Source organism: Camelus ferus, chromosome 17, assembly GCF_009834535.1.
Source record: "Camelus ferus isolate YT-003-E chromosome 17, BCGSAC_Cfer_1.0, whole genome shotgun sequence".
NCBI lineage: Eukaryota > Metazoa > Chordata > Mammalia > Artiodactyla > Camelidae > Camelus > Camelus ferus.
In genome coordinates this window covers 23,309,750-23,325,023 of record NC_045712.1, presented here as the reverse complement: position 1 = coordinate 23,325,023, position 15,274 = coordinate 23,309,750, and the positions used below count along the sequence as shown (strand labels likewise).

At 55.2% G+C, this 15,274-nt stretch overlaps 1 protein-coding gene across 2 annotated transcripts; it reads left to right on the top strand.

The window, feature by feature from the left end:
• The first annotated feature begins 1,494 nt into the window (after positions 1-1,494).
• On the top strand, positions 1,495-15,010 carry ITIH3 (inter-alpha-trypsin inhibitor heavy chain 3). Of its 2 annotated transcripts, none has more exons than XM_032458325.1 (22): positions 1,495-1,631; positions 2,254-2,274; positions 3,197-3,363; positions 3,447-3,551; positions 3,818-3,980; positions 4,524-4,637; positions 5,645-5,770; positions 6,085-6,201; positions 6,420-6,588; positions 7,190-7,315; positions 7,588-7,769; positions 9,002-9,187; positions 9,345-9,484; positions 10,216-10,370; positions 10,990-11,007; positions 12,070-12,093; positions 12,315-12,350; positions 12,544-12,621; positions 13,110-13,314; positions 13,995-14,167; positions 14,339-14,450; positions 14,765-15,010. In XM_032458325.1, exons 1-22 carry the CDS (start codon positions 1,539-1,541, stop codon positions 14,892-14,894), a joined length of 2,640 nt encoding a protein of 879 aa, XP_032314216.1. In that variant the 5' UTR covers positions 1,495-1,538; the 3' UTR covers positions 14,895-15,010. The 2 variants fall into 2 exon arrangements, with proteins under 2 accessions (XP_032314216.1, XP_006190450.1); XM_006190388.3 differs by having other exon boundaries at positions 12,508-12,621.
• The last annotated feature ends 264 nt before the right edge of the window (positions 15,011-15,274 follow it).

Genomic DNA, 15,274 nt, shown 5'->3' with positions numbered 1-15,274 from the left:
CCAGTGTGAGGAGTCAGGAGGCCTGAGGAGAACAGGGACCCCCAGCTGGGCCCACACAGGCGGTTGCCGCCTCAGCCGCTCCTTTTGTTGGTCCACCATCATTTTTCTTACTCGGCAACTCTGTCATTGCTTCCGTGGCGCCTGTCTCTTCCAATCACTAGTCTGCTCCCACCTCATGGCTCCTGCCACCTCATGACTTCTGCTTTCTGCCTTCTCACTGTTTCTCTGCCCTCAGCAGTCACCTTTCTCTGTATATCTCACAGTCAAGTGCAGTCTGGGCTTTCTACCAAGGCCACGGTACAACCCGTAAATTCGCTGCCCTGGGCCCAGGCATCCTCATCAACTCCATTCAGCAGTGGCCGAGTGGGAGGTCACTGGGTGGCTTTGCTCAAAAGAGCCTGGGTATGGCAGGCACATGGTGGCTGTCTGTAAAGTCTAGGAATGCCAGGGACCTGGTGCAGCCAGAAGGACCCAGCCCCCATTAGGAGAGGATAAGACCCTGCCCATAAGGCTCCCATTGTTCTGGAGCCAGAGCTCCAATCTCACTGGAGAATTTTGGGAGAATGTTTCTCCAAGAGGCTGAGGGCAGCTGAGTTCCTGGCCAGGCCCTGGGAACACAGAGATGGATGTGATATGGCCTGGCCCTCCAGAACCTTGGAGTCTAGAGGGGGTGATCAGACCCAAACATGCAAACCTCAACCAAAGGTAACAATCGAGGCCCTTCGGGAGCATGGAGCCTGGGGCTGGGCTGTCTGTGGGGATAAAAGCTGAAGACTTTTGGGGAGGGTATAGCTCAAGTGGTAAAGCGCACGCTTAGCATACATGAGGTCCTGGGTTCAATCCCCAGCACCTCCTCTAAAAATAAACAAACCTAATCACCTCCCCCCGCCAAAAAATAAAGCTGAAGACTTTTGTAGGGGGCACATGAGCTGGCAGAGATGACAGCTGTGATGTGCAGAGAAGGGGAGGTCATGCCAGTGGGAAGAGAGTGAAGTTCAGAAAAGCACAATGGAGCTGGACCATAGGACTCAGGGTTCATCTTTTCCAAGGGTCCGTGGGAACTATAGAGGGTAATGAATGGAGATCTAAGCCTTAGGGTGATGAATCTGGTTTTGTGCCCTGGCTGCCTTGAGAAGGGGTGGCTATGATCCAGGAGGCCAGACCAGAGCCCACGTCAGTAGGATGGATCAGAAACAATGATGCTGAGATGCCATTTGCTTTAAATGTGACTCCATACCCCTCACTGTTGCCCCATCTCAGGAATGCCGGGACCCATTTGTCAACACAGAGCTTCTGCTTTCCCCAGGGGCCTCCATGTCCCATAGCCACTGGGAATGAAGTCCCCACACTGTTGATGACACCCACTGGGCCTCCTTAGTACAGGCAGATCCAGGCTGGTTACTCTAGCCAGGCTCTAGCTTCCCTGGGGAGCCTCCCACCTCCCACTCCTCCCGCCCGCGCTACAGGTCGATGACCCCACTTGGAAAACACCAGGCTTGCTCATATAAGGAGCTCGGGCCAGGCCAGGGTGCTCAGTGATGGCATCTGCTCAGTGGCCCTGCCTTGTCTTGGCCCTGCTCTCCAGCTTGGCAGTCTCTGGCTTCCCGAGAAGCCCGCCCTGGCCGCTTGGGGTAAGTCTGCCCCCTCTTCAACATCTGGAAGGGGGGCTGGACATTAGCCCTTACAGGTAGAGGCACTAGGCTGGGCAGACCACTACGAAGGGTGAGGACGAGGCAGAGGCTGGGCAGTGAGCTGCAGGGGACAGGGCTGGGGGTAGGAGGACTGGGCTCCAGACCTGCTGTCTAATCCTGGGCAAGGCTCTTACATCTCCTGGGCTTGTTTCCCTACCTGTCAAATGGGCGATGCACCACAAACAGCTCACCTCCCCGACGGGCTGTGAAGGACCACATCTGAGACGAGGGCAGAGGCCTCTAGGAAAGGCTGAGCTGAGCCGTGTCGGGTACAGTGGTGGTGAGGGCCTAGAGAAGGCCTCAGGGGCCTGGGCCCACGGAAAGGCAGTGAGTCGGGGTATATGAGGCAGGAGGAGCACTCTGGCATTGGTTCTCTCTGCCCTGCTCCCCTGGCTGAACTGGAGACCTTCTCTTCCTTTTCAAAGCCCTTCCTACTCCTGTGCCCAGAGACCCCTCAAGATGTGTGTATGTGTGTGTGGGGGTATCACTGCTGAACCCTGGCTCTCCGGCCATGGTAACCTTGGCCTTGGCCTGACCCCTGTGTTTGTCTTTGTTTCTGCAGAAACGGAGCCTCCCGGAAGGGGTGAGAACTTTCATCAGGGATGGGGCAGGGCGGAGCTGGTTGTGCAACAGCTGAAGGGGTGGGCCACCATGGCAGGCCCTCCAGCTGGCAAACAGCTTATGGCGCCCTGCCCTAGCAGAGCCCCTCTGCAACTCCAGAGCCTTGGGAAAGGGCGCCCCGGAGGGACTGGCCAATGCAGCACAGAACCAACTTCGACTTGTCCTTCCTTCCACAAACACTTACCCAGCACTTACCAGGCTCTGGGTGCTGGGCAGGGGATACGCAGCAAATGGCCCTGTCACACCCTCACAAAGCATCTTTATATCCATGTTTAACCCAGATGCTTCCCTGGAGCCCTGGTGGAAAGAGAGTGTTGGGGGCATGAAGGTCCTCCCCACACAACCCCCTGGGCACAGGGAATAAATGCCTGTTTGGGAGACAGAATGGGACAATTACCAAAAGACACAGGAGGGAGGCTGGGGTGTGTGTGAATGTGGTCTTTTCCAAGCTGAGGTGTGGAGATGAGCAGGAAGAGCCAGGGCGGGAGCTCCTGGTGCAGAGACCAAGCATGGCTGCAGCACAGGATGCACAGAGGCAGGACCTGCCTGGAGGAGCCCATAGCCATGGGGAGGACTGTCCTGAGGGTGGTGGGGACTGTGGGAGGGCTTTAAGTGGGAGAGGGACAAGGGTCAGACATGGGTTTTTACAAGATCTCAGTGGCTATAGCTGCACGTAAACAGACCATAGAGCTAAGGAGGCAAAGTGGCCATCAGAACAGTGGTGGCCAATTACACAGGGGGACACCACTCAGGCCTCTGACATGGGTGACTAGGAGAATGGAGGGGCCACTTACCATGCAGGAGCTTTGGAGCCTGCAGAGAGGAGCTTGGAAGTGGAGCAGCCAGGTGCCTCAGGCTGGCTGCTCTCGACCCCTCTCCTGCAGGTGGTCAATGGCATCGAGGTCTACAGCACCAAGATCACTTGCAAGGTGACCTCCCGCTTCGCTCACAATGTTGTCACCACCAGGGCCGTCAACCATGCAGACACGGCCAAGGAGGTCTCTTTCAATGTGGAGCTGCCCAAGACAGCCTTCATCACCAATTTCACCTTGTGGGTGTCACCACAGCTGCTTGCTCTGGGCTCAGGAGGGGAGGCGGGCCCAGCAAAAGCACCTCAACTCTGTCTCCCTACAGGACCATCGATGGCGTTACGTACCCTGGGAATGTCAAGGAGAAGGAAGTTGCCAAGAAGCAGTATGAAAAGGCCGTGTCCCAGGGCAAGACGGCCGGCTTGGTCAAGTAAGTGTGACCCACCTCCTCCCCAACACCCCCACTCCCATGCCTTGGGGAGAACGCCAGGGCTGTCCAGGCCCTCAGAACTCAAACAACAGAACAGCAGCTACTGTTTCATTAATGCGCCTATAATTCTTACAACATTAATCGTTTTGAAGTTGAGGCAACCAAGGCTCAGAGTGGGTGGAGGTCTTCCCCCAAGGAGAAGGGGCTTGAACTAAAACCCCAGGAAGGGTGGGTTCATGCAGTCACTGTCTCACATCCCTGTCCAGGGCCTCTGGGAGGAAGCTGGAGAAATTCACAGTCTCAGTCAACGTGGCTTCAGGCAGCAAGGTCACCTTTGAGCTAACCTACGAGGAGCTGCTGAAGAGGCACAAGGGCAAGTATGAGATGTACCTCAAGGTCCAGCCCAAGCAACTCGTCAAGCACTTTGAGGTAATCAGCTGCTCTCCTGCAGCCCCTGCTCAAACTGCCAGGGCTGGGGTGCCAGGAAGGGCCCCTGGGCAGAGCCCACAGCAGGGTCAAGAATGCAGAAGTCCAGGCCCCACCACTTGGCTCAGGGGGCTTGAGGGAATTACGGTGGTTCTGGACACAGCACCTGGCCAAGGGGAGGAGGCTGGGCTGCACCTCGCAGATCCAGGTTGGGAGCTGGGTCCTTGGGGACAACATTACAAAGCGTCTCTGTAATGCTTGTAACCAGGTACACAGGCATCTTATCTACAACAGAGTAGAAAGCCAAAGGAAACGCTTTGGTGGTGGAATGTGAGCACCATATGGCAGCTAGTGGGAGAGCTTTGGGATTAGAGTACCTGTCTACAAACCCTTGTGGTCATTTTCTTGGTGGGAGACAGCAGGATTGGCCTTCACAGAGTTGTCCTAGAGGCTGGTCCCTGCACCATCACTGACCCAGCTCCTTGCCCTGGAGGTTGGCCTCTGCACTGCCATTGAATGACATCTCCTTATCTTTTGCCATTTCAGATCAAGGCAGACATCTTCGAGCCCCAGGGCATCAGCACGCTGGATGCTGAAGCCTCATTCATCACTAATGACCTCCTGGGCAGTGCCCTCACCAAGTCCTTCTCAGGGAAAAAGGTGGCGTAGATGCCTCTTGGGCCAGGGTTGGGGGGCAGGGGTAGGAACTCTGACCCTAGCAGGGCAAGTCTGAACCTGGGGGTCTGGCTGATGCAAGTGAGTGTGTGAGGGGGAGGGGAAGAAGCCACAACCATCACCTGTCTCCCAGGTCACCTGGTCAGGAATGAGGATGCTGGAGGCAGGGGCTGCTTGCTGATGAGACCTGCCAGAGGAACTGGGGTCTCAGCTGCACCGGAGGACAGGGAAACCATTTTCAAAGCCTGGTCCCATTCTACCTTGCGAAGTGGGCCGGGCAGGTTACTGTCCCTGTTTTATAGACAAGGAGACAGAGGCTAGAGGGTGTCATTTAGATCTGACTCCACATGAGGGATGAAAGAAGAAAGGGAACTTCATTCTCAGTGCTGGTGGTTGGCTCCAGTCCCTAAGGCCCCCAGCGATTCCAGGGGCCTTGCTGATCGTGGGCGGGGGAATGAATAAATGTTTATACAAACAGCGAACCCCAGTCATTCAGGACTCCCAGGGAAAGGCCCAAGAAGCACACACACTCAGGGGGCTGCTGGCTTCTGCAGGCAGTGCCCCTGCCCTGAGCCCTCTCCCCGCTCCCTGCTCTGCTCCCTTCCCTTCCTCTTGGCAACAACACATCCAATACCACCCAACATGGAGTTCCTTCTCATGGTGCAAATCTCCCCTCCCTAAGTGGCTTCTCAGCGCTGAGCTCCAAGGTAGGCTGCGCGAAGGGACTTGTGGGGCCCAGTGAATGAGGAGAGTGAAAGGCTGCCTCATACAAGACCCCTGCCCTCCAAGCAGCTCCTGATCTCTGAGAGGGAAAGAGGAGCTCAGAAAGGCCAGAGAACCCCAGATGGGGGTTCTCTGCACAGCCCAGGCACCCACTTTCAGGCTCCTCCCCGTGAGGGCTGTGCCTCACTCTCCAGGGCAGCACCAGGCTGAGGTCTGCAGAAGGCAGGCTGTGGTCGAGCTGAGCCAGGCCCTCCATCATCCTCCCTCAGGGCCATGTGTCCTTCAAGCCCAGCTTGGACCAACAGCGCTCATGCCCAACCTGTACGGACTCCCTCCTCAAAGGAGATTTCATTATCACCTATGATGTGAACAGAGAGTCTCCAGCCAATGTACAGGTAGGTACTCATAGGTACTCACCAAATAGCTCTGCCGGGCTGGTTGATTCCCCAACATGGTGGGGTGAGGGCTGATGCCGGGTGGGGCTCCAGTGGCATCTTGTGCGACACCCTTGATCCTCAGCCCAAGGACGAATTTCCCACCAGGCGTGGGGACGATAGGCAGTTCAGGGCCTTTGTGTGGCAGCCCCTGGTTGGGGGGAAAGGACATCTTTATTTGGGGCTGGTAAATGTCCAGCTTCTATTTGCAGGAGAAGCCAGTGCGAGGTTGCTAAAGGGCCAGCTGGCCTCCAGTCTCTCTCTCCCCTTTCCAGATAGTCAGTGGCTACTTTGTGCACTTCTTCGCACCTCAAGGCCTTCCGGTGGTGCCCAAGAATGTGGTCTTTGTGATTGACATCAGTGGCTCCATGCACGGTCGGAAAATGGAGCAGGTACTCTTCTTGGTGCAGGGGTTAGGAGTGATGGGTGGGAAGAAGAGAGAGATTTTTTTCAAGTGGATGAAGCAGATATTTCCAGTGAAAGAGGAGGAAGGGGGACAGGGATTTTTCAAAGGCACAAAGCATCTGCCCCTTTTGTTGCAGAAAAGGTAGGCCCCACCGCCAGCCCAGGCTGGGAAGACATCTTGTCTCCTTGCCTTTCTCTTTCCTAGACAAAGGATGCCCTCCTCAAAATTCTGGAGGATATGAAAGAGGATGACTACCTGAATTTCATCCTGTTCAGTGGAAGTGTGACCACTTGGAAAGATAGTTTAGTTCAAGCCACTCCTGAGAACATCCAGGAGGCCAGGAAATTTGTGATGAATATTCACGATCAAGGATGTAAGAACAGAGGGAAGAGAGCCACCTGCTGCCATTTCTCTCTGCCTGAGCAGCCTGTTTCCTTCCTGCCTGGGGTCAGAGACTCTGCTGGTCCAGGCTCTGCAGACCGTGGCTGGGGGTAGAGGTGGGAGTGGGGAGTCCTCAGGCTTGATATCCAGGCTTCTTCTCTGTGGTCTAGGGAAACCCATTGTTTCTGTTTCTAACCCATGATCCTGGTGCCTCACAAGTCCCAGCAAGATAACACCACAGAGAACCCTTACCCTTGGCAGTTTCATATGAAAGATGACAAGTGACATCTATACTGCTCCCCTCTCTTCCCATGAGAGGGGCTGGGAGTCCAGCTGACTGTCTTCTAAACTGCTTTTACAATCACCATGTGTGTCTATCCTTCCAGCAGCCCTGAGAGGCTGGTCCTTTTACCCATTTGAAAGATTAAGTCATTCATTCATCACTCACTGAGCAATTCAGTTGATATTTACTGAGTACCAGCATGTAGGGTGGACAGGGTCCTTGGGCACAGGAACAGGGCCTGCTGTCCCTATGTCCTCTACACTGGCACCCTGAGGACACCCTCCCACAGTGCTGTCTGTCTGTGTGCCAGTGACCAACATCAACGATGGGCTGCTGAGGGGCATCAGCATGCTGAACAAGGCCCGGGAGGAGCACATAGTCCCAGAGAGGAGCACCTCCATCGTCATCATGTTGACTGACGGAGACGCCAACACAGGTGAGGCAGCGGGTATGGCTCTGAATCCCAGCTTATAGCCAGTGTGCTGCAAGATCTTGGGCAGCTCTCCCCAGGGTCCCCCATGGTCTGTGAGCCCCTAAAGGGCAGGACCCTGCTTCCTGCCAGGGCTCCTCCCCATCCCCCCACCTCAACACAGGCTTGTGGCCATGACTCCACCAGCTCTATATGTGTGAGTGTCAGATCTCTCCAGACAGAGCTGGTCCAGACAGTCACCAGGGCTGTGACTGGAGAGCAAACACCTTCTCCTGCAGGTGAAAGCAGACCTGAAAAAATCCAAGAGAATGTGCGGAATGCTATTGGGGGCAAGTTCCCCTTGTATAACTTGGGCTTTGGCAACAATCTGAATTACAACTTCCTGGAGAGTATGGCCTTGGAGAACCATGGGCTTGCCCGGCGCATTTATGAGGATTCCGATGCCAACTTGCAGTTACAGGTATGCCTTGTCTTGCATACCTCTGGGAATGAAGAGCTCATTACTTTCTCAGGAAGTGGTCCACTGAGTGACAATTTCAGTTATTAAAAAGAACTTCCTTTTGGGTTGAAATCTACCTCTGGTTACCTCTTTCCCATCAGTACTACTTTATTTTGTCCACCCACTTCCAGTGGGTACCCAGAACAGACCTACTTCCTCCATGCGATTGCCAGATCAAATACAGGACATCCAGTTAAATATGAATTTCTCATCAACAGTCAATAGTTTTTCAGTAAGCACGCTCCAAATATTGTACAGGACACTGTCTTAGTTTGCTAGGGCTGCTGTAATAAATTAGCATAAACTGGTGGCTTACACAACAGAAATGTATTATCTCACAGTTCTGGAGGCTAGAAGTCCAAAATCAAGGTGTTGGCAGGGTTAGTTCCTTCTGAGAGCTGCGAGGGAAGGATCTGCTGCAGCCTCTTTCCTTGGCCTGTAGACACCCATTTTCTCCTTGTCTCTTCACATCATCTTCCCTGTGTGTATGTCTGTCTCTGGGTCCAAATTTTCCCTTTTCATAAGGACATCAGTCATGTTGGATTGGGGTCCATCCCAAAGACCTCATTTTAACTCATTTACCTCTGTAAAGACCCTATCCCCAAATAAGGTCATGCCCTGAGGTACTGGAGGTAAGGATTTTAATCTATGTATTTTGGGGGTGCACAATTCACCCCATAATAGATGTACTTATACTCAAAAATAACTTGTCATTTACCTGACATTCAAATTTAACACATGTCCTGTATTTTCATTTGCTAAGTCTGGCAACCCCATGCCTCCCTGGCGCAGATGACCACTCTTCGCCTCTGCAGTGGACCCCCGGCCTCCCTCCCGTCGGTCTCTGGGTCTCACACTCTAGCTCTACATCGCCCCTAGTCGGCCTCTCTGCTCATCCTTCTTTCCTTCTATTTTCATTCCAACAAACATTTCTTGAGTCCTTTCTATGTGCCAAGAACTGTCCTTTCCTTTTTTATTCTTCCCAGTCTCTACCTGGGGGGGGGGGCAGGAAGGGCTCCCCCAAACTGAAGGGCACAGTCTGGGCCACGTGGAAGTGGAGACCAGAAGCCAGGACCGGCCCAGCCTGGGGGACTCAACAACTCACGGAGGCACCAGTGGGAGCCTGCCCAGCCCCTCCACTCCATGTCTGCCCTGGTGGCCTGATATTACTACATCCCCTATCTGGACTCCAGGGCTTCTATGAGGAGGTGGCCAACCCGCTACTGACGGATGTGGAGGTAGAATACCCCAAGAACGCCATCCAGGACCTCACCCAGAATACTTACCAGCACTTCTACGACGGCTCTGAGATTGTGGTGGCTGGGCGCCTGGCAGATGAGGACATAAACAACTTTAAGGCGGATGTGAAGGGCTACGGGGTAAGCTGGTCTGGGGCCTGATTGTGTGCTGAGGGTGGGAGATCCACACCAATGGGGCTCCGGCCTCCTGGGTGACGGTCCAGCAGTAGCAGCCCTGGAACCAGGACCAGCTGGCTCCAAACTTCCAGCCTCCCTCCTCCTCCTTCCTCTGCCCCAGGCCATCAATGACCTGACCTTCACTGAGGAGGTGGACATGAAGGAGATGGAGAAGGCCCTGCAGGAGAGGGACTACATTTTCGGGGACTATATTGAGCGGCTCTGGGCCTACCTCACCATCAAGCAGCTGCTGGAGAAACGGTGACCCTGGCCCACCCCTCACATAGCCTACCTGTGCCTACCTGTTTTGCCTATGCTCTGGGGGAGCCCAAGAGGAGGAAATTGGGCCATGCCCTGGGAAGTGCACCTCCACACCCACTGCCAGCTGCCCTGCCCTCTTCGTGGCCTGGCCCCATGGCCTATTTTTCCAGAAGCAGAGCCTAGCTTGTCATCTGGGGCTCAAGGGGCAGGCTGGGAGCACCTTAAAGGCAGGGGTGGGCCTCAGCATCCTGTTTCCTGCACCCAGCATGGGCACGCAGAGATGGTGAGGCTGAACAGAACTGAAGGCTGGGAACTCAGCCCTCAGCCCCAGAGGGCAGAGCTTGCGCCCATGCGAGAGGGCTGTGCAGCCTTCTGTCCATGGGATTGGCCTGGAAAGCCCCTGGCACAGGGTTGGGAACAGCTGAGCGCTTGGCATATGAACACCGTCATGGCTGATTGTTCTAGTGGCCATTTCAAGCCCCTGATATTTTACAGCTGGGGAAATTGAGGCCCAGGGAGGAAACAGGGTCTGTCCATCTGTCCCAGGGAGATGGTGAACCAGTTTTTTCTGAATGCTCGTGGCCTCCATCCTGGGGGCCCCCACATTGGGAGAGGTGGAGGGATCCTGGGCTGCCTCTGTGGCTCCTGGCCTGTGGCTCCAAGCCACAGTACAGGAAGGCAAGTGCGAGCTGCTCTCCAGGCTGACCCTCCCACTCCACCCCTCTCCACAGCAAGAACGCCCATGGCAAGGAGAAGGAGAACCTCACAGCCCAGGCCCTGGACCTGTCCCTCAAGTACCACTTCGTGACTCCACTGACCTCCATGGTGGTGACCAAGCCTGAGGACAACGAGAACCAGATGGACATTGCCGACAAGCCCGGGGAAGGTGCGCATGGAGAGCAGGGGCCAGAACTCAGAGGCCTTCTTCCAGGACTCAGGCCTCAAGTGCCTTGAGAATTGGGCCAGGCTGAGAAGACCAGACTGGCTGAGAGGGACAGGTCCAGGGGGCATCAAAGGAAAACTGGCCAAAGGCTGGGTAGGGCACTGTGGAGGGAGTGAAGCTGCTAGCATGGACAGTGGGGTATGGGAGTGAATAGAAACCTCTGAGTCTCTAAAGGGGCACACTGCCCAGGGTCATTTCCAGGAAGAGGACTTAGGTTGCAGCATGGAAGGGTTTAGTTAGACAAGAAGAAGCACTTCCAGCCTGAAAGTTAGGCCTGGAGCAGGCACCTAGGGATTGTGAGAGGAAAAGACCCTGAGAGCTGGAGGCTGGGACCAGGCCCTTTCAATCAGATCCCAAGAGAGGAGTCCTGAGTGTCCTTGCAATGGGCGTCGGGGATGGGGTGCAGCACTGGGAAGTATAGAGATAAAGAGCTGGTCTCGGCCAGGCCTCTGCCTCCAGGAGCTCCTGGTTCTTGTGGGGGCCAGGTGGTCAGTCAGTCACACTCACTTTGATACCAGGAGTCTGTGGCTTCTAATGCATTTCTCTTCTTCCTTCCTCGTAGGGCCTATGGATGCAGGAGGTGAGCTTCAGTCATCAGTTGGGTCGGTGTCCCAGGAGGGAGACAAGAGAGGACTAAGGAGGCCTTTCCAAGCACACCTGGGGATGTGCCACCAGGGGAGGGGCTCTCAGGACACCTGGGCTCAGGCCCCAGCTCTGCTGCCAAACTCTGGCTGGGCTCTGTTGCGCTCTGAGCCTCAGGGTTCTCGTCAGTTGACTGAGGGTGGCTTCCCCTGCCCAAGAAGGGACAATCAATATGAGAGTATTCCATGACCTGCAAAAATTAGCAACTCGATTAATTAGCACTTGATTAATCCCACAGCAACCCTTTGAGGGTATCCTCTTACGGTTCCCATTTTACAGTGAGGAAACTGAGGCAGCAAGGTTAAGTCTTTTTGCTCAAGGACTTGTCAGCTGGTGGCCAAGCCGGGACCTTGGCCCAGGCAGCCTGGTTCCAGGGCTTGGGCTGGAATTCACAGCACTCCAGGTTTCTCTTATCATAAAATTAGAACCTCACGCCCCACAAGCCTACCACCACCATGCAAGGCCTCCCAACCCTTTCCTACCGTACCCACCTCCATCCATACAGGCTGCTCTATCCAAGCAGCACGTTTGGACTGGGTCATGGCTTTCCCCTCAGAACAGCCCTGCGAAGTGTAGTCGCCGGTGCGCATGTGCGTGCGTGACTGTGCGTGTGGGCGGGCGTTTTACTACCAAGGACAACAGACAGCTGTGAGGCTCCTCCCACCCAGCCGAGGGGCGGGAGTTCAGGAGTGGGGGGCGGCATCTGCTGTGAGCATTGCTCACGACAGAGAAGCTGATGACCTAATGGCTTGCGTTTAAGCACATCAAAATACTGAGCCCCTGGCATGAACATTACAACCATGTTACTACCAACCCTAGAAAGGAGTTCCCTGGGCATGCCCCATTGCTAAAGCCTAAACTTAGGGGTCACATCCCTGCCTTCTATCAGCATTGGGGCCCCACTGGGGACACATAGCACTAAGTCAAGCAGGAGGCATGGGATTGTAAGGGGGAGGGACCTCCTAGATTCTGCTCACAACTGCCCTTTGGCTTTTTTCAGTGATCCCCTCCATGGCTTACCAGAGTGAGTATCATCTGGCTGTCCACCATTCCCTCTGGAGTCTTTCCTGAATCAGCTCACTGGGTCAGGCAGATGGTTGGGGTACTGAGGAAATGGGGGGTGGGGTGGGTTAAGAGCATTAAGGAGAGGGAGGGGGAGAGTCATGAACCAAACTCTGGCTGGGGAACTTAGTGCCTCCCCAGGTCTACTTATGGGTTCAGCCCTCCTTCCCTTTGTGTCCACAGCCAGCTACCAGCCTCCTCAGACACCCTACTATTATGGTGAGTTCTCTGGCTCCTCCTGGGGGGAGGCTCAGGATGCAGGGCTCAGGGCCTCCTGCCTGTCTAGGAGGCCATCCCACAGGGGCCAGGAGGCAAGGGGAGGCCCCTGGAACAGTGAGAGACCCCGGGAGCCAGCCCCTTCTCTATGTGCCCTCAGTGGATGGGGACCCCCACTTCATCATCCAACTTCCAGAGAAGGACGATGCCATCTGCTTCAACATTGATGAAGACCCAGGCACAGTGCTGCGCCTCATTCAGGACCCTGTCACAGGTAGGGCTGCAGGCTGGGGCCAGGGGCTCTTCCTGGGAAGGCCTGGAGCCCCCCACGGTAGGCACGTGGACCAGCTCATCACGAGGCCCATAATGTACCCATCTTTATGTGCAGATTACATCCTGCAGGGGGCTGTCCAGGGCTACAGGCTCACCAAGTCCCCAGGTGCCAGCAGTGTTGGGGAGACAGAGTCAAGAGTGGCCTGAGCCTGCAGGCAAGACCCAGACTGTGTCTGGGGAATAGTTTTTCTCTGAGCAACACTCCCTGGCTCAGGCAAGGGGCAGATCCACAATGTGAGCCCTCAGCTTCCAGCCTGACCCCAAAGTGTCTAGGAACAGACAGGGTTGGCTCTGAAGTCCTGGTCTCTCCCTCGGGGCCCCACTGTGCTACCCCTCAGTAGGTCTGGCTGAAGGGGAAGGTGCGTCCCTAAATACCAGGCTGGATTCTGAAGGTATTGCTGGTCTCTTGATGCCCTGTCCCTCTGGCAGGCCTCACAGTTAATGGGCAGATCATCGGTGAGAAGAGAGATAGCCTGAACTCCCAGACCAGAAAGACTTACTTTGGCAAATTGGGCATTGCCAGCACTCAGATGGACTTCCGCATTGAGGTGACACCGGCAAAGATCACGCTATGGAACGGGGTGGCACAGAGCACGTTCAGCTGGCTGGACACAGTCAAAGTCACACAGGATGGGTAAAGCCCGGCTGCAGGGTCTCTGGGGGACACGACAGTGCGAGGGTCTAAGGAGCAATTTGAACAAACCCCAGGACAGGAGTCACAGGGGTCACAGGAAAGATCAGTGGCCTCAGAAGTCAGCCCTAACCAATCCCTGGGGCCCCCATCAGAGGCAGAATTGGGAGCTGGACAGTTCATAGGACAGACCTTGAGGGAAGGGCTGCGTGGATGAAAGCATTAAATGGACCTGGCAATCTAATAACGAGAAGTCCCACACACAGTGTCTCTGGATAAACTTGCTGGTTCTCAAACTCCTCAGCCTCTTCTGTGTCTTCAGATCACCCCAACCGGGTAGGCAGTGTAGGAGTGTTAGTTCCGCTGAAGCTAAGAGAGGGGCAGAACCTGCTCAGTGTCACACAGGAAGCCAGTGGCTGAGCTGGGGCTCGAGCCCAGATCTCCAGACCCCCAGGACAGCCCACCCTCCTGCTTATGGAGAGAGGAGCAGGGACTCACTCAGTGGAGGGCAGAGTCAACACGCATGAGGCATCTTCTCTTCAAAACCCTTGACATAGTTTCTGGAGCCTGAGCGCTCCCAGGCGTCATGTCCTGGTGTCATGTCTCCTGCCGAGATGCCCTTGATTAAGATGCCTGAAGTCATGGCCACTGGGCCCCTCTGCTGACCTCCTCTTCTCTCCTAGACTGTCTGTGACGATCAACAGGAAGAAGAACATAGTGGTCTCCTTCGGAGATGGGGTTACCTTTGTGGTCATCCTGCACCAGGTGTGGAAGAAGGAGCCCGTCCACCAAGACTTCCTGGGCTTCTATGTGGTGGACAGTCGCCGGATGTCAGCACAGACACATGGGCTGCTGGGTATGAAATGTTCAAGCTTCAGGTTGTTCAGGCCACATGGTGGAGGGGAAAAGCCACGTGAAGTACCATCTTAGTCAACCCCATTCAGCCTTTGCTTCAATCCTGGAAAGCCAGTGGCCACGTCGCCTATGGCGATGGCAAGGCTGACAGTGTGAATGTTTTTATTCCCAGGACAATTCTTCCACCCCTTTGACTTTGAAGTGTCTGACATCCACCCAGGCTCTGACCCCACAAAGCCAGATGCCACAATGGTGGTGAAGAACCATTGGCTGACCGTCACCAGGTGAGGGGACTCCGCTGACATCCTCACCCTGCCTGGTAACAATATAGGAGGGAGCCCTCTCCAACCACGCATATCAGCCCGGCTGGCTCCTGTCCTCTGTGGGGTACCTTTATTTCCCTCTGGGGTCTTGGCCCCTTCTAATTAGGGAGAAGCTATATTTGGAACCCTAGGAGGAGTAACCACATGACCTCATTCTTGACCAGAGTCTGGACTCATAGAACCGGCAACTTCACGCCCGTTTCCACCTTAGGTCCATGAGTGCAGCAGCCGTCTTGCCCACCCTGTGTATCACAGCATCTCTCTCCTTTCTCCAGGGGCTCCCAGAAAGACTACAGGAAGGACATCAGTGTTGGCACAAAGGTTGCCTGCTGGTTCGTCCACAACAATGGGCAAGGGCTGATCGACGGTGTCCACAGCGACTACATTGTCCCTGACCTGTTCTGAGTGGACACACCAGCTCCTGCTGAGACGGCTGGCCCGGCCTGGCTGGCCTCTGGAACAGGGGCACAGAGTGGGGCCTGAGGGAGTGCTGAGACAATAAAGACCAAGGTGAAACCAGACTGCCACCAGCCTCTGCGTGCCTCCATGAGCCCCTGCTCCAGGGGACAAGTAGCTCGAAGGAGGGCCTGGCTGCTAGAAAGGCAACTTCCCAGGCCTCTCCACCGATGTGGCTGAAAGATGGTGTTGGTTAGGGTGGTACTATGGGGGAGTCAAACATATGATGGCTGGGAAAGGAAAAAATCAAGAATTGACGCAGGAGCAAAGGTGCCTGAGAAGTCGGGAAGGACTGACTGCAGTTTCAGAGTTCAGGAGGGTCAGAGGTA